We start from the raw sequence: 25,644 nt of genomic DNA, 5'->3' as shown, positions 1-25,644 counted from the left end.
CTTTCTTCATCTTTATATATAAGAGGGATATACCTTTCCACTAGCAACAGCAGTTCAGCACAGCAGTGCTTCTCAATGGTGCACAGATCAGAAGCTCTAAGAGGGACTAGAAACTTTGTTTAATAAAATACTATGACCTTTTTTTCTCATTTGTTAGTAAAGAAATGTTTAATAAGCACCTGTCATCAACAGGGCACTGTGCACAATACAAAGCTGAAGCTGATGGTCTAATGGAGAAGAATCACATATAAACCATTAAAATACAATGCTGTAAGTACAAACAAAATATTCTAGGAGCACAAAGGAAGGTGAGACTATCTGCCAAGGACAGCCAGGAAGGTTTAATATTTCAGTTGGGTCACGACAGTAAATTTAAACAAGGGGTTGGATAATTCTTACAATAAGGGCAGTTCTTGGAAATCTGTTAAAGACCATTCCTATGCCATTATTCTGAGCAAAACATAAGCAAAAACCAAGATGCTGGAAATCTGAGTCAGTGGCTAAGGCACAATTAAGGAGTTGTGGTAGCCTTATAATAGTTTACCACCCAGGTAGATGGTGAGGTCTGGGTTCCATGCCTTCATCTGGGCCCTTCCTTGGCCCTACAACCTCAGCATGAACAGTTATTCCTAAGGAAAGCTCTTACAGGCTTCTTCTACATGCAGGACAGAATTAAATCTCGGATCATTTCCTCTAAGAATCATAGAATGACAGAATTGAAAAGGATACTGAAAAATCACACAGTTCAGTTGTTTCTAACTTCCAGCCCTTAAAATCGTAGGGGTTCTCAAAGTGGCAAATGAAAATCTACAATTTTTTTTTTTTTTTTTTGATACAAGGTATCTGTCACCAAACAGGAGTACAATGGCACGATCATGGCTCACAACAGCCTTGACCTCCCCAGCTCAGGTGATCCTCCCACCTCAGCCTTCCGAGTAGCTGGGACCACAGGCAACCACCACCATGCCCAGCTAATTTTTTGAACTTTTTGTAGAGACAGGCACTGTGTTGCCCAGGCTGGTCTCAAACTCCTGGGCTCAAGTGATCCACACACCTCAGCCTCCCAAAGTGCTGGGATTATAGGCTTGAGGCACCACAGCTACCTATAATCAATTTTCAATATTCAGAAAAAGCCTACCAGAAACTGTATTTTCTGGAAAAGAAATGACTCTTATACACACTTCCCTCTCAGCAGTTTCTTGCCTCTGTACTTTTGTTTAGTCCCCATCTCCCTACAAATGCCCCTTTCTATATTCTGACCTGAAAGATCCAACTCTCTATGAAATCTTTCCTGAAAGTCCTAAATTAAAATGTTATTTGCCTCCTCTGAATTTCTGAAGCACTTATTATCTGCATTAGTTTATTGTTCTCTACTTTAAACCTTCCTTCCTAGTCTACCTCCTTTGTTCCAAAGACAAGAACGCTCCCCTTTAGGGAGCTTTTAGACTTTTGGTATTCCGATGACTGGCATCCAGTAGATGCTCAATAAATGCTTGTTAGAGATGACACTCTGTAACCTTACATAAATCTTTTAACCTAAGATGTCACTTTCTTCACTAATAACACAAAGGAGTTGAAATACATCTCTAGCTCTTCCAGCTGTATGTTCCATAATCTATGATGTGATGCTTATCACTACAATTTTTCTTCCTCCCTTCTTCAGAGATGGTGTTCTCACTCATGTCTGCCAACTCAGCCCCTGGCCTGGCACTTGTCAGGATCAGATCCTCTATACTCCTCAGTCCACTTACCATTCTCCACCAATATTCTTTGGACCTCTCCCTAGGCATGATCCTCAGGCAGAAATTTAGCAATATAAAAATAGCATATGATTAACTCTTAGTAGTAAAAAAACTTACCATATAATACAGGGCTGAGAGATTGGTTGCAGCTGCACTTTTCACTCTACTATCCTTTTTTTCCAACACTTTTAAGATCTCTACAGCCTAGAAATGGAATATCTGAAGGTTACTACCATTGTAATATGACAGTACTCAAGCTTATGGTCGGGGAAAAGATCAGTGTTCCTGAAGGGTAAGACCAGGGAAGGGCACAAAAAGGGATGGATTAACATGTTCAAGAAAACAGATTACAAGAAGATAATTTCATTTCAGAATCAGAATTTATAAAAAGAATAAAATGGAAATTCTGGAATTAAAAATATAATTAAGAAAACATAGATGTTCTAACAGCAGATTAGATACAGCTGAAGAGAGGCCTGGTCACTGGAAGAAAGGTCAGTAGTAAACAATGAGCCTTGGAAGGCTGGGCATGGTGGCTCATGCCCATAATCTCAGCACTTTGGGAGGCCATGGAAGGAGAACTGCTCGAGGTCAGGAGTTTGAGACTAGACTGGGCATAGGCGTGAGACTCTGTCTAAAAAATAAAAAGATGATGATAATAATAATGATCCTTGGGAGTCATGTGATGCAGCTGAGTGTTTATTCTGCATAAGGGGGTGGGCAGTGAGGCCTTGAAAGGTTTTGCCTAAAAGATGTGATCAAATTTGATCTTTACAAAATAATTCTGAGGTTTCTGCTTCTGGCCATGACTGACTAGCCTATAGAAGACCATTCTTTGACAGAGAACAACTAGAAAGATTATAGAAAATACTAAAAATATTTTTTGAAGGCACTGTAGAGCTAGCAAAGCAAACAGGACTCCAAGGCCAAGGTCCCAGAAAATGTTCAGACTAAATGAAACGTGGCAAAATAGATGGCTAAAAAATGTTCCTAGAAAAGAACACAAGAGCCTTATGGGAGCATAATGAAAAGGTCTAATAGAAATGTAATTGGAGTTTCAGAAGGCCAACAAGGAAAAATGTCACAGAATTTTTCAAAACCAGTAACAGAAAATAATTCTGGGAGTGTCACAAAAAGTGATCTAAAGTAGATCCAAATATAATTACATTTTTAAATCATGAGAAATGAAAGTATGTTTTTAACTACCTGGCAGGTCTGAGATAATCCTAACCAAGTAAGATGTGTGGAACGGTCAGACACTACATGAAAGGTGAATGAGTATTCAACCTAGAAATTGCTACAGAATATTAGAAAGAAAAAAACAAGGGTAGAGAAAGGCACTGGTTTTTCCTTCCTTCCTTCTTTTAAAATACATTTACTGGTTAGAAGATGCTTGACTCTTGGTGCCTCCTGCTCCTAGAAAGCAGTTGTGTACAAGCAAAAGTAACTGTGTTAGCTTTTATAATGGTTGTCAGCTACAGCTGTTGCAAATCTCTGACAGATTCTGAGATGTGGGCTGTGCAGTGTTTGACCTCAAATGAAGTACTAGTAGGCAGAATGACTCAATTTTTTTGAAGGACAGAAGATTTTAAAATACTCAATTTCAGATACTTTGGTTAGAATATGAGTAAACTGTTATTCTTTTATTTATTATTATTTGCACAATAAAGTTGCCAAGCAAATTATTCTTTTAAAGGGTTTTTGATGACTTCAAAGAAAACTGATAGAAGTTTCTAGGTCAGTAGTTTACAAAGTAAACACTGGAAAAGAAAAACCCAAACATCATATCCTCACTTTCAAGATTCTATTTCTATCATTTACTTTCTTGGAAAGATCTTATAACACTGCCACAAGTTCCTTAAATTTACCTCAAAAATAATTGCTGTTAATATTGCTTATCCTATAGAAACTACCTCATTGATTCTTTATACAACCTCCACAGCTATTAATATAAAAGCCACCACTGTTTTGAATCTCTAAGTTTTATAAGCTGCATTTCACTTTAAATAAGAATTGACATAGTTTAATCTTCACTTTTAGACTGTGTCATAATAAATGGTGTATTACTTTAAAATATAAGGCACTTGAATAGGTGTAACTCATATAACCATTAAACTCTCCGAACTGTACAGGAAAAAAAAGCTATTCTCTAATGTTTACAACATCCATAAAACAATACAAAAAGAATGCTAACAAGCAATAACAACCATTTTTTTTAAAAAAAGGAGTGTTATAGTCCTTTGTATCATTGCTTTTAGAAGTGGCCATTTACATTATAGTCAAGGAAATGTGTTACATTTTTTAATTTTGATATATATTACATTGTAACTCATTAATAACAATACTTTAAGGCTATATTTAACATCAAATCTATTTTCTCCCAAAATGGTTATTATGAATCCAAAAAGCAGTGCAATCCAAAACCATTACTTAAAAAACTTGGCAAAGGTATTTACAACTTAAAACATCCTAAATGGGTATCACTTGACAAAGTAATAGCACTTCTTATTATACGTTTCTAAACTATGATCTATTCTAAAAAGGCTACATAATTATTCTAATAAAAGGAACAGTCTCGGGTATTTTTTTGCTCAAGTTTTTGCTTTGAAATAGGCTGTTTTCATAACTGTTCTCTACATGTCCATAAATCTACATAAAATATTTGTTTTTAAAAGTAAAATATTGTAAGTTTATTTATAAATGGAACTGATAAAAGTTCAGTCAAAATTAAATTTCATTGTAAATGGCAAAACAAAAAATAAAAATAAACAATGTTAGCTCGTTTGTTTGTTTCCCTGAAAACAATGAGGAAAAGGGATCTATGTCTGTCCTGGTGTCCTTTCCCAGCTGATGCCATCTAGCTCCTGGCTTCAGCATTCCACTGAGCCTGCCCCTACACTGCCACTGGCCTCCAGGCCAATGGCTTCATTTCATCCACTTTGGGCTTTTTGGCAGAGTCTATTTTTTTCTATTACAAAAGTGGCTACAAACACCATCATTATCAAAAAGACCCATACTCTGTGATTTCAGCATCTTTTTCTTGGAAAAAAAAAAGTATTTAGAGCTAACTCCAGAACTGTATCCTCACAGAAGAAGGCATAAATTTTTCTTTTTCACTTTGAATTGTAAATAAAGTAGTTGCCATCAAATGATTATTATGAGACATGTCAACCCAATCCTTTTTCACTTAATAACATTTCTTTCAAACTAAGATTGTATTATACCCACCTCATAATACTTACAATATACAAACAAAAGAAAGACAGAGTGACAGCAGCAATGATGAAAAGAAAGCAGAAATGGCATTTAAAAAAAATCAGTAAACCAATTGATATTAAAAACTTGAAAATGCAAATGGAACAGAAGATATTTTGAACAAGAAGAGCTAGGAAAGCACAGAGAGTAAGATCTGAGTTCAACAGGTTTTAACATTAAAAAATTAAGAGTGTTTATTGCTTAATGAACATAGTTTTAAAACATAAGCCATAGCAATGCATTCTTAACCTTTTTTTTTTTTTTTTTTTTTTTGAGATGAAGTCTTGCTCTGTCACTCAGGCCAGAGTGCAGTGGTGGGATCTCAGCTCACTGCAACTTCCACCTCCTGGGTTCAAGCAATTCTCCTGTCTCAGCTTCCCAAGTAGTTGGGACTACAGGCGCCTGCCACCATGCCCGGCTAATTTTTGTATTTTTAGTAGAGACACGATTTCACCATATTGGTTAGGCTGGTCTCAAAACTCTTGACCTCAGGTGATCTATCTGCCTCGGCCTCCCAAAGTGCTGAGATTACAGGTGTGAGCCACCGCGCCCAGCCTCTTAACCCTTTCTAAAAAGATCATTTAAAAATAAAATGTCAAAGGAAAACTAGCAAACATGGTTTTCTCCATTTTGTCATTTATAACAGTACATGTCACACACAAAATTTTTCTTGTCCATATAGCACTTTAGCAAGATAATAAAGACCAATTTGATTCACATCACTTCCATGTAAAAAGCATTACAACAATGTTGGAGTGTCATTGGTGGCATTTTTCATGACCAAGGATGTGATGATCAAATGACAGGATAGATACTTTGAAAAGTCTTTTTCAAATGTTTTGTAAATGCTCAAAAAATTAAGCACAGTAAATTAACATATGCAATGGAACCACCCCCCATAGTACTACATTAATTATATGTATTTATTTCATGAACACTGGGGTTGCTTTTTTCTACTCTCATATTCTTTAGTAGATAGTGTTCTCCCCACTTCCCTTGTTAGTCCTTTCTGTTGTCTCCCAGAGCAAAAAGTTCTCTAAATAGGAAGACAAACTGAAAGCACAGGCTTGGGAGAGGATGTGGGAAAGATGCTGTAGCTTTCTCTGGCCTTGCTCTCTGGATCTAACTGGGAAGAGCTGAGTTTTCTAGCTGCTGGCATATAATGACACTAACCACTGGTGCTACAGACTAGGACATCAAGTCATTCTGTTTACTCTCTTTGGTTATCCCTCTTTCTTACACCTGTCTAAGCCTCCTGATTGTGTGTCAGCTCTGTCCTAATTGAGAGACTGCTGAAGGGGGAGCACCCACTCTACCCCCACCCAAGGTAGCAAGGGAGCAGCAGTGCCAGTGAGAGATCTGCAGGGTTCTAAAACCCCATACAGCCATGAGACCTTTCCATTCCCAATGCAGTGTCAATGAGGAAACCAGACACATAAACAGACTACAAGGAAGCTGCTCTGGTGAGGATGGCAGGCTCCTGGCTTCCCATTCCCATGCTCCCTAGCACAATCAGTGTTCCTAAAAACTTTATGCTTTGGGGAACACTTTGAAAACCTCTAGGGAAAAGTTAATCTCCGGAATAGAATATGGTTTATAATTCAGCAACCATGCTATACAAAGAAAGTATTTACATTTTAAGAAACAACAGCCGGGCGCGGTGGCTCACGCCTGTAATCCCAGCACTTTGGGAGGCCGAGGCGGGCAGATCACAAGGTCAGGAGATCGAGACCATCCTGGCTAACACAGTGAAACCATCTCTACTAAAAATACAAAAAATTAGCCAGGCATGGTGGCGGGTGCCTATAGTCCCAGCTACTCAGGAGGCTGAGGCAGGAGAATAGCGTGAACCCAGGAGGCGGAGCTTGCAGGGAGCGGAGATCGTCCCACTACACTCCAGCCTAGGCAACAGAGTGAGACTCTATCTCAAAAAAACAAAAAAAAAAGAAATGACAAACACGCAAAAATTAAAGTTTAAAACTATTTTAATGAAAATTAACATAAAATAGAAATAAAAATATTATTCAACTTCAGAATAATCACAGATAACATTATTCTAGAAAGGAGTTTACCTGTTTTTAATGCTTTGACCAATTAAGATATGGAATTCCATCTAAAATTTTTTTTAAAACTTACTTGGTTATAGTCTTTTTGTCTCAAGTATGTAACTGCTTTGTTTATTTCCAGATCATTGGCTAGCTCTACATATTGAGAAGCTTTCACCACTTCCACGCACCTATAAGGGAAAGCATAAAAAAGCTTACTTGATTTTGTTTTAGTATATTGATGCTGTTGGTTTTCTTAAATGTGGCTTTTCAAAGATTTTTTAAAGGGTCCCTAGTACTCTGTAAAGGTAAGCACTCGATTTGCTCCAACACAGGTTTTCAGTTACTGAAGTCTTCAGTTCTAAATTACTTTTCTTATCCAATTATCATTAGCCTATTTTAATGTCTAATCATTTTAAGTAAAAATTGGACTGATATCTACATTTTCATTTTTGAATTAACTATTATAACAATTTGTAACAGATGACAGTTTCCACATATTTTTCCATATTAAATGCTCTCATGGTGAGAAAAATTCTACAGAACTTGTAGAATATATTTAATTTTTTGTGTCCCAAGTTAAATAGATCTCTTTATAAAAGCACAAAACATTTGCTGTTTACTCTATATCGGGGCAGTGCTAACTGCTTTACAAGCATTAATATGTTTAACTCTCATAAAAACCCTAAAAGGATTATTTTTATTTTATAGATAGGAAAATGGAAGATCTGAGATCACAAAGGTAGAAAATGAGTGTCAACTAAGAATTTGAACCCAATTCTTGTTGATACCAAACCCACTGCATCGAGACTAGCATTTTTCAAATTGAGTTACTGAAATCAATTTAGTGGGTCACGACTCTTACTTCAATAACAGAAGAGATAGGGGGTGGTGGGATTGGGAAGACATTGGTCAAAGAACACAACATTTCAGTTAGATGAAGGAATAAGTTGAAGAGATCTATTGTACATCAAGGGAATTATGGTTAATAATATATTATATACTTAAAATTTGCTAAGAGAGTAGATTTTAAGTGTTTTCACTACAAAAAATAACAAGTATGTGTGGTAATGCATATGATTTAGCAATTCCACAATGTGTACATGTATCAAGACATCATTTTCTATACCATAAATATGTATCATTTTATATCACTGCACTCCAGCCTGAGCAAGTGTAAGGAAACCTGCAAACCTGAGTGGCCTCCTCCTGGGAGACATTCACACAGTATGATGGACTGAACTAATTATTAATGTGTGTGTGTGCGTGTGTGTGTGCATTTATATAAAGGATCCATGGTTGAAAATCAGGGGGTGGCCTGTGTTGTTATGATATATATATAGGTTTTCATCCATGGTTCCTGCTCATAACTCCCATAGCCTTTATTAGAGTCTTCTGGTATAATGGGGGTGTTAGGCCTCAAGTGCAGGCCTCTGACCTTCCCCTGCCTTTCTGTTTGTGGCCCTCACATGAAAGTCTCACCCAAAACCCTGGGGTAAGGAATGCTGAAGTCATGAGCCTTCCATAAAAACCCAAGAGGACAGGGTTCGGGGAGCTTCCGGATAGCTGAACACGTGTAGGTTCCTAGAGAGTGGCACCCAGGGAGGAAATGGAAGCTCCATGCCCCTTCTCCCATAGCTCACCTTATGCATCCCTGCATCTGTATCCTTTGCAAAATCCTTTATTATAACAAACTGGTAAATTTAAGAAAAAAAAAAAGGAGGTCTGAACAAAACATTAAGAAATTTGACTTGACATACATAGGATGTTATCCCCAACAACAGCAGAATGCATGTTCTTTTCAAGTCCATTTGGATTATGTACCAAGCTGCAACAAATTTCAGAGTTGAAATTATTCAACAAATATCTTCTACCACAATAAAATTAAACTAGAAATCAAAAAAGGAAAAGATAATAACAAATGCCCAACTTGCTGGAAATTAAGCAATGTCGCAGGATACATAATCAACACACAAAATTCACTTCCATTTATCTATACACTAAAAACAACTTGGAAAGGATATTAAGAGTACAATTCCACTGACAACAGTGCCAAACAGAATAAAATACTTAGGAATAAGGCTAACCAAGGAGGTTAAAGACTTGAACATGGAACACTATAAAACATTGCTGAGAGAAATTTTTTAAAACATAAATAAATGGAGGCTGGGTGCGGTGGCTCACGCCTGTAATCCCAGCACTTTGGGAGGCTGAGGTGGGAGGATCACGAGGTCAGGAGATTGAGACCATCCTGGCTAACACAGTGAAACCCCGTCTCTACTAAAAATACAAAAAAATTAGCTGGGCGTGGTGGCAGGTGCCTGTAGTCCCAGCTACTTGGGAGGCTGAGGCAGGAGAATGGCGTGAACCCAGGAGGCGGAGTTTGCAGTGAGCTGAGATCACGACACTGCACTCCAGCCTAGGCGACAGAGCAAGACTCCGTCTCAAAACAAAACAAAACAAAAACATAAATAAATGGAAACACGTCCCATGTTTATGGACCAGAAGACTTACTACATTTAAGATATCAATACTACTCAAAGCAATCTATGAATTCAATGCAATCTCTACCAAAATGCCCATGGCTTATTTTTCCAGATACAGAAAAATCCATCCTGAAATTCATATGCAATTTCAAGGGACTCCAAATAGCCAAAACAATCTTGAAAAGGCAAAGCAAAGCTGAAAGACTCACATTTTCTGATTTCAAAGTAATTACAAAGCTACAGTAATCAAAACAGTGTGGTACTGGCAGGAAGACAGACATGTAGACCAATAGCATAGAGTAGTGAGCCTGAAAATAAACCACCACACATACAGTCAAATGCTTTTTGACAAGGATGCCAAGGCTATTCAATGAGAAAAGGACAGTCTTTAACAAACAATGCCAGGAAAACTATGTACAAGTAATGAAGTTGCACCCTTACCTAACACTATGTACAAAAATTAACTCAAAATGAATCAAAGACCTCACTGTAAAATCTAAAACTAAAAAAACTGTTAGAAGAAAACACAAAGCAAAAGCTTCATGACATTAGATTTGACAGTTTATTGGATGTGACACCACAATCACAGGAAACAAAAGAAAAAATAGACAAAGTGGACCTCATGAAAACTTAAGAAGTTTTTGCCTCAAAGAAATATCAACAGAGTAAAAAGGTAATCCATAGAATGGGAGAAAATATTTGCAAATCATGTATCTGATAAGGGATTAATATCCAGAATGTATAGAAAACTTCTAAAACTCCAAAACAAAAACCAAACCACTCAATTCAAAAATGGTAAAGGACTTGAACAAACACTTCTCCAAATAAGGTATACAAATAGCTAATAAGTACATGAAAAGATGCTTGACATCATATGTCATTAGGGAATTGCAAATTAAAACAACAATGGGACGCCACCATACGCTTATTAGAAAGGCCAAAATTGAAACACTGACATTACCAAATGTTGGTGAGGATGTGGAGCCCCAGAAATTCTCATCCATTGCTAATGGGAATGCAAAATGGTACAGCAACTTTGAAAGAGTTTGGCAGTTTCTTACAAAACCGAATATATACTTACTGTAATTTCCAGTAATCATGCTCCTTGGTATTTATCCAAAGAGGGGAAACTGTATGTTCACACAAAAACCTGCACAACGGATGTTTATAACAGCTTTATTCAAAATTGCCAAAATGTGGAAGCCACCAAGATGTCTTTCAATAGGTGAATGAATAAACATCCATACAACAGAATCTGAAACTTTTTGAGCACAGACATAATATGACGCTCAAAGAAAATGCTCATTGGAGCATTACAGACTCTGGATTTGGGATGCTCAATTGGTAAACAGAAATATTCCAAAATCCAAGAAACCTCAAAATCCAAAACACTTCTCGTCCCAAGAATTGTGGATAAGGGATACTCAAGAGATACCACTAAATGAAAGAAGCCAATCAGCAAAGCCAACATACTATATGATTCCGACCCTGTGATATTCTGGAAAAGCCAAAGCTATGGAGACAGTAAAAAGATCAGTGGTTGCTAAGGGTTTGGGAGAGGGAGGGATGAATAGGTACAGCACAGGAGATTTTTAGGGCAGTGAAGCTATTCTATACAATACTATAATGGTGGGTATAGGACATCATGCATTTGTCAAAACCCCCAGAATTAAAACACAAAGAGAGAATCCTAACATAAACTATGGACTTCACATGGTAATACTATGTGAATATTGTTTCAATGATTGTAACAAATGTACCACACTGGGATGGCATATTGGTGAGGAGGCTCTGGGTAGGAAGTGGGGAAAATATATGGAAACTCTACATTCTGTTCAATTATGCTAAGAAACGAAAACTGCTCTAAAAAAAAAGTCTTTGCATTTTTGACTTTTTTTAAAAAGTCTTTTTTTTTTTTTTTTTTTAATCTCAGCAGGTTTTGGGAAAATTGACAGTTGGTTTTAAAATCTATGTAGAAATGACAAGGACCAAGAATACTCAAGGTAATCCTCAACAACAAAGCTGGAGGACTTCTACTGCCTGCTCTAGTTTGTGCAGGCTGCTATAATTAAATACCATAAACTCGGCCAGGCGTGGTAGCTCACGCCTGTAATCCCAGCAGTTTGGGAGGCTGAGGTGGGCAGATCACTTGAGGCCAGAAGTTTGAGACCAGGCTGGCCAATATGGCTAAATCCCGTCTCTGCTAAAAATACAAAACTTCGCCAGGTGTGGCGGCGCGTGCTTTTAGTCCCAGATACTTGGGAGGCTGAGGTACGAGAATTTCTTGAAACTAGGGAGGTGGAGGTTGCAGTGAGCCGAGATTGCGCCACTGCACTCCAGCCTGGGTGACAGAGCCAAGACTCTGTCAAAGCAAAACGAAACACCTCTCCCTCTCCCTCCTCTCTCTCCTCTCCCTCTCCCTCTCCCCCTTTTTCGGTCTCCCTCTCCTTCTTTTTTCGGTCTCCCTCTGTTGCCAAAGCTGGACTGTACTGCCGTGATCTCGGCTCGCTGCAACCTCCCTGCCTCAGGCTCCTGTGATTCTCCTGCCTCGGCCTGCCGAGTGCCTGGGATTGCAGGCGCGCGCCGCCACGCCTGACTGGTTTTTGTATTTTTGGTGGAGAGGGGGTTTCGCCGTGTTGACCGGGCTGGTCTCCAGCTCCTGGCCTCGAGTGATCTGCCCGCCTCGGCCTCCGGAGGTGCTGGGATTGCAGACGGAGTCTCGCTCACCCAATGCTCAATGTTGCTCAGGCTGGAGTGCAGTGGCATGATCTCGGCTCGCTACAACCTCCACCTCCCAGCCGCCTGCCTTGGCCTCCTAAAGTGCTAACATTACAGCCTCTGCCCGGCCGCCACCCCGTCTAGGAAGTGAGGAGCGTCTCTGCCCGGCCGCCCATCGTCTGGGAAGTGAGGAGCGCCTCTGCCCGGCCGCCATCTCGTATAGGAAGTGAGGAGCGTATCTGCCTGGCCGCCCATCGTCTGGGAAGTGAGGAGCCCCTCTGCCCGGCCGCCCCGTCTGGGAAGTGAGGAGCGCCTCTGCCCGGCCGCCCCATCTGGGAAGTGAGGAGCGCCTCTGCCCGGCCGCCCATCGTCTGGGAGGTGAGGAGCCCCTCTGCCCGGCCGCCCCGTCTGGGAAGTGAGGAGCGCCTCTGCCCGGCCGCCCTGTCTGGGATGTGAGGAGCGCCTCTGCCCGGCCGCCCTGTCTGGGAGGTGAGGAGCGCCTCTGCCCGGCCGCCCCGTCTGGGAAGTAAGGAGCGCCTCTGCCCGGCCGCCCCATCTGGGAGGTGAGGAACGCCTCTGCCCGGCTGCCCTGTCTGGGAGGAAGTGAGGAACGTCTCTGCCCGGCCGCCCCGTCTGGGAGGTGAAGAATGTCTGTGCCCGGCCGCCCCGTCTGGGAGGTGAGGAGCGTCTCTGCCCGGCCGCCCCATCTGGGAGGTGAGGAGCGCCTCTGCCCGGCCGCCCCATCTGGGAGGAAGTGAGGAGCGCCTCTGCCCGGCCGCCCCGTCTGGGAGGAAGTGAGGAGCGTCTCTGCCTGGCCGCCCCGTCTGGGAGGTGAAGAATGTCTCTGCCCGGCCGCCCCGTCTGGGAGGTGAGGAGCGTCTCTGCCCGGCCGCCCCGTCTGGGAGGTGAGGAGCGCCTCTACCCGGCTGCCCCGTCTGGGAGGTGAGGAGCGCCTCTGCCCGGCCGCCCCGTCTGGGAGGTGAGGAGCGCCTCTGCCCGGCTGCCCCGTCTGGGAGGTGAGGAGCGCCTCTGCCCGGCCGCCCCATCTGGGAAGTGAGGAGTGCCTCTGACCGGCTGCCCCGTCTGGGAGGTGAGGAGCGCCTCTGCCCGGCCGCCCCTTCTGGGAGGTGAGGAGCACCTCTGCCCGGCCGCCACCCCATCTGGGAGGAAGTGAGGAGCGCCTCTGCCCGGCCGCCCCGTCTGGGAGGAAGTGAGGAGCGTCTCTGCCCGGCCGCCCCGTCTGGGAGGTGAAGAATGTCTCTGCCTGGCCGCCCCGTCTGGGAGGTGAGGAGCGTCTCTGCCCGGCCGCCCCATCTGGGAGGTGAGGAGCGCCTCTGCCCGGCCGCCCCATCTGGGAACTGAGGAGCGCCTCTACCCGGCCGCCCCGTCTGGGAGGTGAGGAGCGCCTCTGCCCGGCCGCCCCGTCTGGGAAGTGAGGAGCGCCTCTGCCCGGCCGCCCATCGTCTGGGAGGTGAGGAGCGCCTCTGCCCGGCTGCCCCGTCTGGGATGTGAGGAGCGCCTCTGCCTGGCTGCCACCCCGTCTGGGAGGAAGTGAGGAGCACCTCTGCCCGGCCGCCCCGTCTGGGAAGTGAGGAGCGCCTCTGCCCGGCTGCCCCGTCTGGGAGGTGAGGAGCGCCTCTACCCGGCCGCCCATCGTCTGGGATGTGAGGAGCGCCTCTGCCCGGCCGCCCCGTCTGGGAACTCAGGAGGACCTCTGCCCGGCCGCCCCGTCTGGGATGTGAGGAGCGCCTCTGCCTGGCTGCCACCCCGTCTGGGAGGAAGTGAGGAGCACCTCTGCCCGGCCGCCCCGCCTGGGAGGTGAGGAGCGCCTCTGCCCGGCTGCCCCATCTGGGAGTTGAGGAGCGCCTCTACCCGGCCGCCCATCGTCTGGGATGTGAGGAGAGCCTCTGCCCGGCCGCCCCATCTGGGAAGCGAGGAGCAACTCTGCCCGGCCGCCCTGTCTGGGAGGTGTACCCAACAGCTCCGAAGAGACAGCGACCATCGGGAGCGGGCCATGAGGTCGATGGCGGTTTTGTTGAAAAGAAGGGGGGGAAGTGTGGGGAAAGGAAGGAGAGATCAGATTGTTGCTGTGTCTGTGTAGAAAGAGGTGGGCATAGGAGACTCCATTTTGTTCTGACTAGGAGAAATTCTTCTGCCTTGGGATGCTGTTGATCTATGGCCTTTCCCCCAGCCCCGTGCTCTCTGAAACATGTGCTGTGTCAACTCAGGGTTGAATGGATTAAGGGCGGTGCAAGATGTGCTTTGTTAAACAGATGCTTGAAGGCAGCATGCTCTTTAAGAGTCATCACCACTCCCTAATCTCAAGTACCCAGGGGCACAAACACTGCAGAAGGCCGCAGAGACCTCTGCCTAGGAAAACCAGAGACCTTTGTTCATGTGTTTATCTCCTGACTTTCTCTCCACTATTATCCTATGACCCTGCCATATCCCCCTCTCCGAGAAACACCCAAGAATGATCAATAAATACTTAATTAAAAACAAAACAAAACAAAACCATAAACTAGGTAGCCTAAGCAACAGACATTTATTTTTCACAGTTATGAAGACTGAGAAGTCCAAGAACAAGACGCCAGCAGGCTGGGTGTCTGGTGAGGGCCCACTTCCTGGTTCATAGAATGCTGTCTTTTTGCTGTGTCCTCACATAATAGTAGGGGCTAGCTAGCTCTCCAGAGTCTCTTTTTATAAGGGCACTAATCCCATTCAAAAAGTGTCCTACCAGCTGGATGTGGTGACTCACGCCTGTCATCCCAGCACTTTGGGAGGCCGAGCCAGATGGATCACGAGGTCAGGAGATTAAGACCATCCTGGCTAACATGGTGAAACCCTGTCTCTACTAAAATACAAAAAATTAGCCAGGCATGGTGGCAGGTGCCTGTAGTCCCAGCTACTCAGGAGGCTGAGGCAGAGGAATTGCTTGGACCCGGGAGGTGGAGGTTGCAGTGAGCTGAGATTGTGCCACAGCACTCCAGCCTCGTGACAGAGTAAGACTCTGTCTCAAAAAATAAAAATAAAAATAAAGTGTCCTACCTTCAAGTCCTAATCACCTCGAAAGGGACGACCTCCTAATACTACCACCTTGGGGGTTAGGTTTCAACATATGAATTTTGGGGGAACACAAATATTCAGATCATAGCACTACCAGATATCAAGTGTTACTATAAACTATAGAAATGTAGGCAATGTGGTTTGACAACAAGAGTAGATAAATGGACCAAAGGGATTGAATAAAGATTCTACAAACAGACCAATAATATAGTCACTTGGTATATGTCAAAGGTGACATTACAGTGCAGTGGAAAAAGTAAACTATTTTCCATAAATCATGCTGGGTTAATTGGATAGCCCTACTACGGAAAAGAGAAGAGAGAGAAAAGAAAAAAAAATCTTGACCTTACTTCACACTACACACAAAAATCAATTCCATATAGATCCTGTATCTAAATGTGAAAGGTAAAACCTCTAGAAGAAAACATAGGAAAATATTTTCATGAAGTTGGGGTATGAAAAAGTTGCCTTAAAAGGACACAAAAAGAACTAACCAAAGAAATAGAAACAAGGGCAAAAGTCTTGAACGGGCACTTCTCAAAAAATAATATTCATATGGCAAATAAACATATAAAATCGGCTGTCAGTGAAATGCAAATTAAAACTACAATGAGATGCCACAGTATGGCTGGCTAAAATGAAAAAATACAAAATACACCAAGTATTTGTAAGCTATTCGAATTTTCACGCACTGTTGGTGGGGGTGTAAACAAGTACAGGAACTTTGGAAAACTGTTTAGCGGTATCTACTAAAGCTGAACATATACGCACCATAGGATCAAGCCATTTCACTCATAGGTATATATCTAACAGAAGTACAGGCACCACCCACCAAGAGATGTGCACAACTATACCACAATATTGATAGGAGCATTTACAACAGGTTCAAACTGCAAATCACAACACTCACTCACATTGAAATGGATACATTTTTACATATTAATACCATGAACTACTAGATAGCAATGAAAATGAACAAACCACAGCTACATGTGAGGACATGGACAACACTTACAAACATAGAGTAAAAGAAGTCACATGCAGAAGAATATGTACGGTATGATTCCATTTATATAATGCTTTTAAAACCTGGCAAAACTAAATTATGGATGCCTGCTTAGATGGTTAAAGAATGAAGAAAAGCAAGGAAGTTATTATCATCAAAGTCACTCTTCAGGGACATCAGTCAGTCTTCAGAGCTGGGTAGCCAGTGATTAGGATTGGCATTTTGTAAGGTGCTAACAATGTTCTATTCTTTAAATTTTATTTATTAGGGTATGCAGTGGTTAAATGTTTGTTTGTTTTGTGATGTATCATTGAGCTGAGTTACCATTTCGGATAATTTTTTGTATGTTTATATTTAACAAACATAAACAATTCCAGAAAAAAGGTTAAAAATAATTTAATCTCCCAGCACTTTGGGAGGCTGAGGCAGGTGGATCACGAGGTCAGGAGATCGACACCATCCTGGCTAACATGGTGAAACCGTGTCTCTACTAAAAATACAAAAAATTGGCCGGGCATGGCAGCGTGCGCCTGTAGTCCCAGCTACTTGGGAGGCTGAGGCAAGAGAATCGCGTGGACTCGGGAGGTGGAGCTTGTAGTGAGCTGAGATCGCGCCACTGCACTCCAGCCTGGGTGACAGAGTAAGACTCCATCTCAAAAAACAAAAGAAAAAAATAATATTTTAATCATATACAAAGAAGTTAACAGAAATATAGTAAGAATGCCAGAAGAATTCATAGTAAAAATTGCAAATAATTGCAGAACTAAGTTTTCTCTTCTGTTTTTCAGTAAAACAGTTGAATTATGTGTAATTTCCATTACACGTGACAGCTACCTGGAGAGCATTAAAAAAATATAGACGTTCTATCCCATTTAAGACCAACTGAATCTCTACTTTTAATGAGTTCCTCAGTCAGCGGCATTCAAGAACTATTTGCATAGTATAGAGCAATGGTTCTGTATGTGGGATTTATATCACAGAACCCCCTAGGTGGCTTTATAAATACTGATCCCTCTGTCCCAACACCCAGAAATTCTGATTCAACTAGTCTACCATGCAGCCTGTATGTTGGGACTATTTAAAATCCCCTGATTTTAATATGCAGTCATACCACTGGTAAAGAGTTACAGTACAGTAGGTATCAGAATCACTTGGGGAGGCTTGACACAAATGTAAACACTCACTCCAGACCTCAGAACCCTGACTCAGATCTACAGAGAAAGATGTGGGGAGCCAGATTATCTGCACTTTTAACAAGTAACCAGGGAAATTCCAATGAACAACAATCATGTGCTACATAAAAAAGTTTTGATCCGGCCAGGCGCAGTGGCTCATGCCTATAATCCCAGCACTTTGGGAGGCCGAGGTGGGCAGATCACAAGGTCAGGAGATCAAAACCACCCTGGCTAACATGGTGAAACCCCGTCTCTACTAAAAATACAAAAAAATTAGCCGGGCTTCCCGGTGGCACTTGAGGTCAGGAGTTCGAGACCAGCCCAGCCAACACGGCGAAACCCTGTCTCTACTAAAAATACAAAAATTATGGTGATGCCTGGCTGTAGTCTCAGCTACTCGGGAGGCTGAGGCAGGAGGATCGCTTGAACCCAGGAAGTGGAGATTGCAGTGAGCCGAGATCACACCACTGCACTCCAGCCTGGTCGACAGAGTGAGACTCCATCTCAAGAAAAAATAAAATAAAAATAAAGTTGTTCTCTGCAGAGCAAATGTCTCATTCCAGTAATGACCCACTCAGCAGGAATATGGTGAAGTTCAGTCCAATTCAGGTCAGCCATATCCAAAAGACAAGTCATTACTCAGTTGAGCAGAAGAGTTTTTATCTGTTAGCAGAAAGGGCCTCTCTGGCAGCAGAGATTAAAAATTGGCCCAACTCCATTTCCATCCTTCAGGGAACAGCAAATTGAAGATTTACTTATCTAGGACTTGAATTCCTTCTTTGGGACCAAGTTAATAAAAGATCAAGAAACTCCTGATTAAACTGGATGATGAAGGATTCTATAGACAGGGCTGCACGTATCGGCTTTGACTTCTCTTTTCTCAGTTAACATCTCAGAGCTGGAACATTCCACTTTCCCCAGCAGCGTGTGGGGGCCGACTAAAGTTTACAATTCCAACTAAAAATCACCCTGCTTCTGGCTTACCTGAATCCCTTACCCACCCCACCCCACCACCCCACTCCTGTTTATTCAGCACCACACTACCCAGGAAATACACTAGCAAATTGTGCAATGGAATAAAATCCACACTTTTCTTTAGATTCTTGCAACTGTATCATATGTAATAGTATCACTTTTTCTACATTTTGGTCAAATAAATTTTTACATAAACTAAAAAAAAAAATTAGCCGAGCTTGGTGGCGGGTGCCTGTAGTCCCAGCTACTTGGGAGGCTGAGGCAGGAGAATGGCGAGAACCCAGGAGGCGGAGCTTGCAGTGAGCCAAGATTGCGCCACTGCACTCCAGCCTGGGAGACAGAACAAGACTCTGTCTCAAAAAAAAAAAAACAAAAAACAAACAAAAAAAAGTTTTGGTCCAGGACCAACCATATAGACAACAGTGGTCCCATAAGATAATGGCGCTGAAAAATTCCTATTGCCAAGTGACATCCTAGGTGCTGTAATGCTGTATCACACCTCATGTGTTTGTGGTGATGTTGGTGTAAACAAACCTACTGCACTGTGTCAGTCTTACGAAAGCACAGCACATACAATTATGTACAGTACATAATACTTGATAATAAACAATTATGTTACTGGTTTATGTATTTACTGTACAGTAAGGCATTGCTTGATGATGGGGATGTGTTCTGAGAATTGTGCCATTAGGCAATTTCATCATTGTGCAAATATCATAGGGTGTACTTACACAAACCTATATGGCATGGCCTACAACACACCTAGGCTATATGGTATAGCCTAATGCTCCTAGGCTACAAACCTCTACAGCATGTTACTGTATTGAATACTACAAGCAAATATAACACAATGGTAAGTATTTGTATATCTAAATCTATCTAAACATAGAAAAGGTACAATTAAAATATGGTATAAAAGATTTTTAAAATGTCATGCCTGTGTAGGGTGCTTACCATGAACAGAGCTTCCAGGACTGGAAGTTGCTTTGGATGAGTCACAAAATAAACTCTGAGTGAATGTGAAGGCCTAGGATAATACTGTACACTTTTATACAACTGGCAGCATAGCTTTGTTTATATCAGCATCACCACAAACAAGTGAATAATGCATTGTGCTACAATTTCGAGACAGCTACAACGTCACTAGTGATAGGAATTTTTCAGCTTCCTATCTTACCAGACCACTGTCATATGTGTGGTCCATTGTTGACTGAAATGTGGTATATAACTACTTTATTTACAAAATAACATAAGTAATAAGAAAAATATCTTATTAGGAACTTTTACAATAGCCTATATTAATTTTAACATATAATATTATCTGCTTGATAAATATGAATCAACATTCATATTCACTTTTCTAATGACAATATTAATTTAAATTTAAAAGTATAAATTATGAAAAAAACCATATCCATGCAGTATTATAGACTTTCTCTCTTACCAATCATAACCTGCAGCAAAAGATGTTTCAATTACAGGAGCAATGAGTTTTGCAGATGTCATAATGTATTTTTCTGCCATGGCTCTCCTATATCAAATAAACCAAAAAGTTGTATTTAGAGATACAGTATAAAATAGTTTGGATTTATTTCCTAAAATTTAAGTGTAAACATTATCTATCAAAACTAACATACCACAAAAGCCTACTAAACAATGGACAGGTACCATAGAAATCTATTTATGATTCAGGTTTAAAACCATGACTAGGAAACGTAATTAGCAAGCCATGAGTGCCTGCTGGGTCAACGGTGTTAATTTCTTTAGTTTTTCTGCTTTATGATGCCTTCTGACAAACTGAAGCGATACTGGAGAAACACAAGGCCCTGCAGCAGAACTTACATAGCCTACATAGACACGAAAGTAAAGAGTGAAATTACCACTGAAGAAATCGTGTGTGGTAAAGAGTAAAACTAAATTACTACTTGTTGCTTTTGTGTGTATATATGTGTATCTGTATCCGTGTGTGTATATGTATACGTACACGTACATATATAAAATGTGTATCCTCAAGGTTACTGGAAAATCTCCAAGTGCTTTTCAAAGTGGATATACCAATTTATAGTGGTGGGTAAAAGTTCTCTTAGTCATTTCCTCTTGAATTTATATATAAGTAGTGGTTTTTAAAATGGACTCAAAATGTATATACTATTCTATAACTTGTTCTTTATACTATGCTGTATTAATATAGAAATAATCTTTCCAGGCCGGGCGCAGTGGCTCATGCCTGTAATCCCAGCACTTTGGGAGGCCACGGCGGGTGGATCACAAGGTCAGGAGATCGAGACCATCCTGGCTAACATGGTGAAACCCCGTTTCTACTAAAAATACAAAAAAATTAGCCAGGCGTGGCGGCAGGCGCCTGTAGTCCCAGCTACTGGGGAGGCTGAGGCAGGAGAATGGCATGAACCTGGGATGCGGAGCTTGCAGTGAGCTGAGATCGGGCCACTGCACTCCAGCCTGGGTGACGGAGTGAGATTCCGTCTCAAAAAAAAAAAGAAATAATCTTTCCAAGTCATTCAACATTCATCTTGTTATTCTTTCTTTTGAACTTTATTTTGAGACAACTGTAGATTCACATGCATTTGTAAAAAATAATAGAGATTCCATGTACCCTTTACCCAGTTTCCTCCAACAGTAACATCTTTCAAATATCACAACCAGATTACTGTCATTGATAACAGTCAAGACACAGAATATTTCCACTATATTTCCATTCCTTTGTTTCCCTCCAACTCCCACCCCTTCTTCATCTCTCCTAACAACTACTAATCTGATCTCCAGTTCTACAATTTTATCATTTTAAGAGTGTTACATATATAAAGAATAAGATTATATATAATCTTCTGGAATTGGCTATTTTTGCACAGTATACTTCCCTTCAGATCTATCCAATTTGTTGCGTATATCAATAGTTCATTCCTTTTTGTTGCTGAGTAATATCCATGTTATATGTCAACTGTTACAGAAAAAGCATGTGACAAAATTCAACACTCATTCATCATAAAAACATAAGAAATAAGAGAGAGCTTTCTCAACATTACTGAATTGTGATTTTTCCTTAGTTTGTTAGTATGGTGAATTACATTGATTGATTTAAAAATAATGAAGCAACCTTGCAGCCTTGGAATTAATCCTACTTGGTCATGGCGTGTAATTTTAAAAACATGTTTCTGAATTTTTAAAAAACAGCTTTATAGGGATATAACTCATATACCATACAGCTCACCCAATATAAAGTCTACAATGCAATGGTTTAGGTATAGTCACAGATTTGTGCAACAAGCACCACAATCACTTTTGAAACATTTTCATCATCCCAAAAAGAAACATAGTATCCATTAGCAGACACTTCCCTGTGCCTATTCAGCCCCTGGCAACCACTAACCTACTTTCTCTCTTTATAGATTTGCCTAATTTATACCTTTCATATAAACAGAATCATAAAACATGTGGTCTTTTGTGACTGGCTTCTTTCACTTATCATGTTTTCAAGGTTCATCTGTATTGTATTGGTTGGTGCAAAAGTAATTGCATTCAATGGGAAAAACCGCAATACTTTTGCACCAACCTAACAGCATGTATCAGTACTTCATTTCTTTGTATGGCTGAATAACATCCCATATTACGGATAGACCATATATTATTTACACCTTCATTAATTGTTGCACATTTGGATTATTTCTATTTTTCGATATTATGAATAATATCACTATGAAAATCTGTATACAAGTTGTCATGTGGACATATACTCTAATTACTTTTGGGTAAATATCTAGAAGTAAAATTGCTGGGTTATATGGTATGTCTATGCTTAACCTTTTGGGGCACTTCTAGGCTGTTTTACAAAGCACCATTTTATACTCCTACCATCAGCATTTAAGAGTTCCAATTTTTCCACAATCTTGCCAATACTTTTTATTTTCTCTTTTATTATAGCATACTAGTAGGTGTGAAGTAGTATCTCACTGCAGTTTTCAGCTGCATTTCCCTAGCAATTACCGAAGTTCAACATCTTTTCATGTGTGTATTGGGCATCTGTGTATCTATTTTGAAGAAATATCTATTCTTATCTTTTGCACATTTTTAATTGGGCTATTGGCCTTTTTATTATTGAATTGGACATTACTTATATAGTCTAGAAATAAGTCCCCTCTCAGATACATCATCTGCAAATATTTTCTCCCATTCAGTGGGTCGTCTTTTCACTCTCTGGATAGCGTCCTCTGAAGTACGTAAGTTTTTAATTTTGATAACGTCCAATTTACCTTTTTTTTCTTATGTCACTTGTGCTTTTGGTGTCGTATCTACAAAACCTTTGCTTAACCCACAGTCAATGATATTTCTCTTTTTTTTCTAACAATTTTATAGTTTTAGCTCTTACATTTAGGTTTATAGTTCATTTTAAGGTAATTTTTGTGTATGGTGTGAAAGAGATGTACAACTTCATTCTTTTGCAAGAGAATATCCACTTTTCCCAGCACAATTTGTTGAAAAGACTCTCCTTTCTTCTCTTAAATTTTCCTGGCACCTCTACTGGCTATACATGTAAGAGTTTTTTCCTTGTCTCTCAATTCCATTCCATTCATGTATGCCTCTGTCTTCACAGTGTCTTCATCAGTGTTGCTTTCTAGTTTGAGTCCCAACTTTGCTTTTCTTTTTCAACACTGTTTGGGCCATTTTGGTTCCCTTCCATTTCCATATGAGTTTTAGGATCAATTTGTCACTTTCTGTAAAAATATTGCTGGAATTTTGACAAGGGTGGCACTGAATCTGTACATTAATTTGGGGAGCACTGCCATTTTAACAACATTAAGTGCCTATCCATAAAAATACGACAGAATTTATTTAGTATCTTTATATTCTTTCCATGTTTTATGGTTTTCAGAGTTTAGGTTTCGCATTTCTTTCACTAAATTTATTCCTAATAATTTTTATGCAATTATAAATGTAATTGTTAATTTCATTTTTGGGATCATTCATTGGTAGTGTATAGTATATTTATTCTTTTTTTCCTGAGGGGGTGCACAGTTCCTGAAGCTACTGCACTACCAGGTCAATGCATAGAGCAGATGGAGCAAGGTCCTATTCAATCTCCCTGCTCCAAAAATCCATTTAACAGATTGTCCTTGGATAGCGGAAGCATCAGATATACAAATACTACACTTGATCTTAGCCAAAAGGCTGAGAAGATATTAATATATTACTGCACTACACTATTGATTTTTGAATATTGATTTTTTTTTACTCTACAACCTCATTTATTCTAACAGTTTTTAAGTTGATTCCTTAGGATTTTCTATGTACAAGATCATGTCATCTGAAAAAAAAAGATGGTTTTAACTGTTCCTTTCTAATCTGGGTGTCTTTAACTCCAGTTTTAAGTTTATTTGTTTTGTGCCAAAGTTAGAATCTTCCAGTTCAATGATGAACAGAACTGGTGAAAGTGGGCCGGGTGTGGTGGCTCACGCCTGTAATCCCAGCACTTTGGGAGGCCAAGGTGGGCCTTGGCCCACCCTGAGGTCAGGAGTTCAAGACCAGCCTGGCCAACACAGTGAAACCTTATCTCTACTAAAAATACAAAAAATTAGCCGGGCATGGTGCTAGGCGCCTGTAGTCCCAGCTACTCAGGAGGCTGAGGCAGGCGAATCACTTGAACCCAGGAAGTGGAGGTCGCAGTGAGCTGAGATTGTGACACTGCACTCCAGCCTGGGTGACAGAGCAAGACTCCATCTCAGAAAACAAAACAAAACAACACAAAAAACTGGTAAAAGTTGGATATCCCTATCTTGTTCCTAATCTTAGGTGCAAAGCATTCAGTCTTTTTTTTTTTTCTGAGACTGGGTCATGCTCTGTCTCCCAGGTTGGGGTGCAGTGGCACAATTTTGGCTCACTGCAACCTCCACCTCCCAGGCTCAAGCAATTCTCCCAAATAACTGGGACTACAGTGCACATCACCACGTCTGGCTAATTTTTGTATTTTTTTGTAGAGACAGTTTCACCATGTTGCCCAGGCTAGCATTTAGTCTCTTTCCATTAAGTATGATGTTAGCCGTGAGTTTGTCACAGATGTCCTTTATCAAATTGGGGAACTTCCTTTCTACTTGTTTCTTGTTGGACTTTTTATTTTTAATCTTGAAAACATTTTGAATTTTGTGAAAAAATTTTCCTGGTTTCTACCGAGATGGTTGTGTAGTTTTCATCCTTCATTCTACTGATATCCTATGTATTATTACTATTAATTATTATTATTGAGATGGGGTCTCACTCTGTCGCCCAGGCTGGTGTGCAGTGGCGTGATCACGGCTCACTGCAGACTCAACCTCCCCAAGTTCAGGTGATCCTCCACCTCAGTTTTTGTTATTTTTAGTAGAGCCAGGGTTTCACCATGTTGCCCAGGCTGGTCTCAAACTCCTGGGATCAAGTGATCCACCCACCTCGGCACCACAAAGTGCTAGGATTATAGGCATGAGCCACTGCGCTTGGCCACTTGTATAATATTAATTGATTTTTACATGTTAAACCAGTTTCACATTCCTGGGACAAATCCCATTTGGTCCAGATGCATAATTCTTTTTAAATTTTGTTAATATTTCAATTTTCTTTTGAGTCTATATTCATATGATATTAATCTGTAGTTTTCTTTCTTCTTTTTTTTTTTGTTACTGTCTGATTTTGGTAGTAGGGTACCTCTACCTTCATAAAGGAAAGTAGGTTCTGAAAGAGATTATGTAGAACTGACGTTAATTCCTTTTTTTTTTTTTTCCAGTAACATCAGAGATTTCATTAAACCTGGAGGTCGAATTCATTTCGGAGTTCAATGATATGTCCAAAGAATCAGGTACTATAATCGTATAGACAACTCCCGTAATACATTCACAGTGCAAAATTATCCCTGTTTCCTGTCATTCCCTAGTGAGAAAAATCCAACTGCAGACTTGACTGCCTTCGGTGAAGGCAAACGGAAAGTTCTTCTGAAAAATAATACCCCTCAAGATTGACTCTTCCCGTTTTACACAGCAATTGTCTCAGCTTGGGACCAAAGTATTTACAAAGCAAGCAAACAACAGACTAGCGAACAGGGACACTTCTGAAGCTGGTGATGCAGAAATCCACTGCCAAGCAGGGTGGGGGGCCAGTCACCTCTCCTGGAGTGTTCCATATGTAAGCTGACAC

General features: G+C 40.9%; 2 protein-coding genes and 1 pseudogene across 30 annotated transcripts in view; 1 reads left to right on the top strand and 2 right to left on the bottom strand.

Moving 5' to 3' along the window:
• The window catches only part of IFT88 (intraflagellar transport 88), a 133,847-nt gene that overhangs the window by 62,078 nt on the left and 46,125 nt on the right, over positions 1–25,644 (bottom strand). For 23 of the 28 annotated variants that reach the window (XR_008512522.2, XM_024257689.3, XM_024257691.3 and 20 more), the window contains 3 exons: positions 19,913–19,999; positions 7,134–7,233; positions 1,860–1,946 (listed from right to left, as the gene is read on the bottom strand). Coding sequence is in view for 27 of the 28 variants with exons in the window: in XM_024257689.3 (XP_024113457.2) it covers positions 1,860–1,946; positions 7,134–7,233; positions 19,913–19,999 (274 nt within the window). In the remaining variant the exon portion in view is untranslated. The remainder of the gene's footprint in view (positions 1–1,859; positions 1,947–7,133; positions 7,234–19,912; positions 20,000–25,644) is intronic. The other 5 variants (XM_054528773.2, XM_054528775.2, XM_063715099.1 and 2 more) reach the window with 1 other exon arrangement.
• Positions 1–25,644, top strand: part of EEF1AKMT1 (EEF1A lysine methyltransferase 1) — a 189,734-nt gene that overhangs the window by 161,577 nt on the left and 2,513 nt on the right. For both annotated transcript variants that reach the window (XM_054528785.2, XM_054528787.2), the window contains exon 5: positions 25,238–25,309. In XM_054528785.2, the coding sequence (XP_054384760.1) occupies positions 25,238–25,309 (72 nt within the window). The remainder of the gene's footprint in view (positions 1–25,237; positions 25,310–25,644) is intronic.
• LOC112128672 (U2 spliceosomal RNA) lies at positions 23,487–23,664 on the bottom strand (annotated as a pseudogene).

The sequence above is a fragment of the Pongo abelii genome, chromosome 14 (assembly GCF_028885655.2).
Source record: "Pongo abelii isolate AG06213 chromosome 14, NHGRI_mPonAbe1-v2.0_pri, whole genome shotgun sequence".
NCBI lineage: Eukaryota > Metazoa > Chordata > Mammalia > Primates > Hominidae > Pongo > Pongo abelii.
This window is presented reverse-complemented; position numbering and strand designations above follow the sequence as displayed.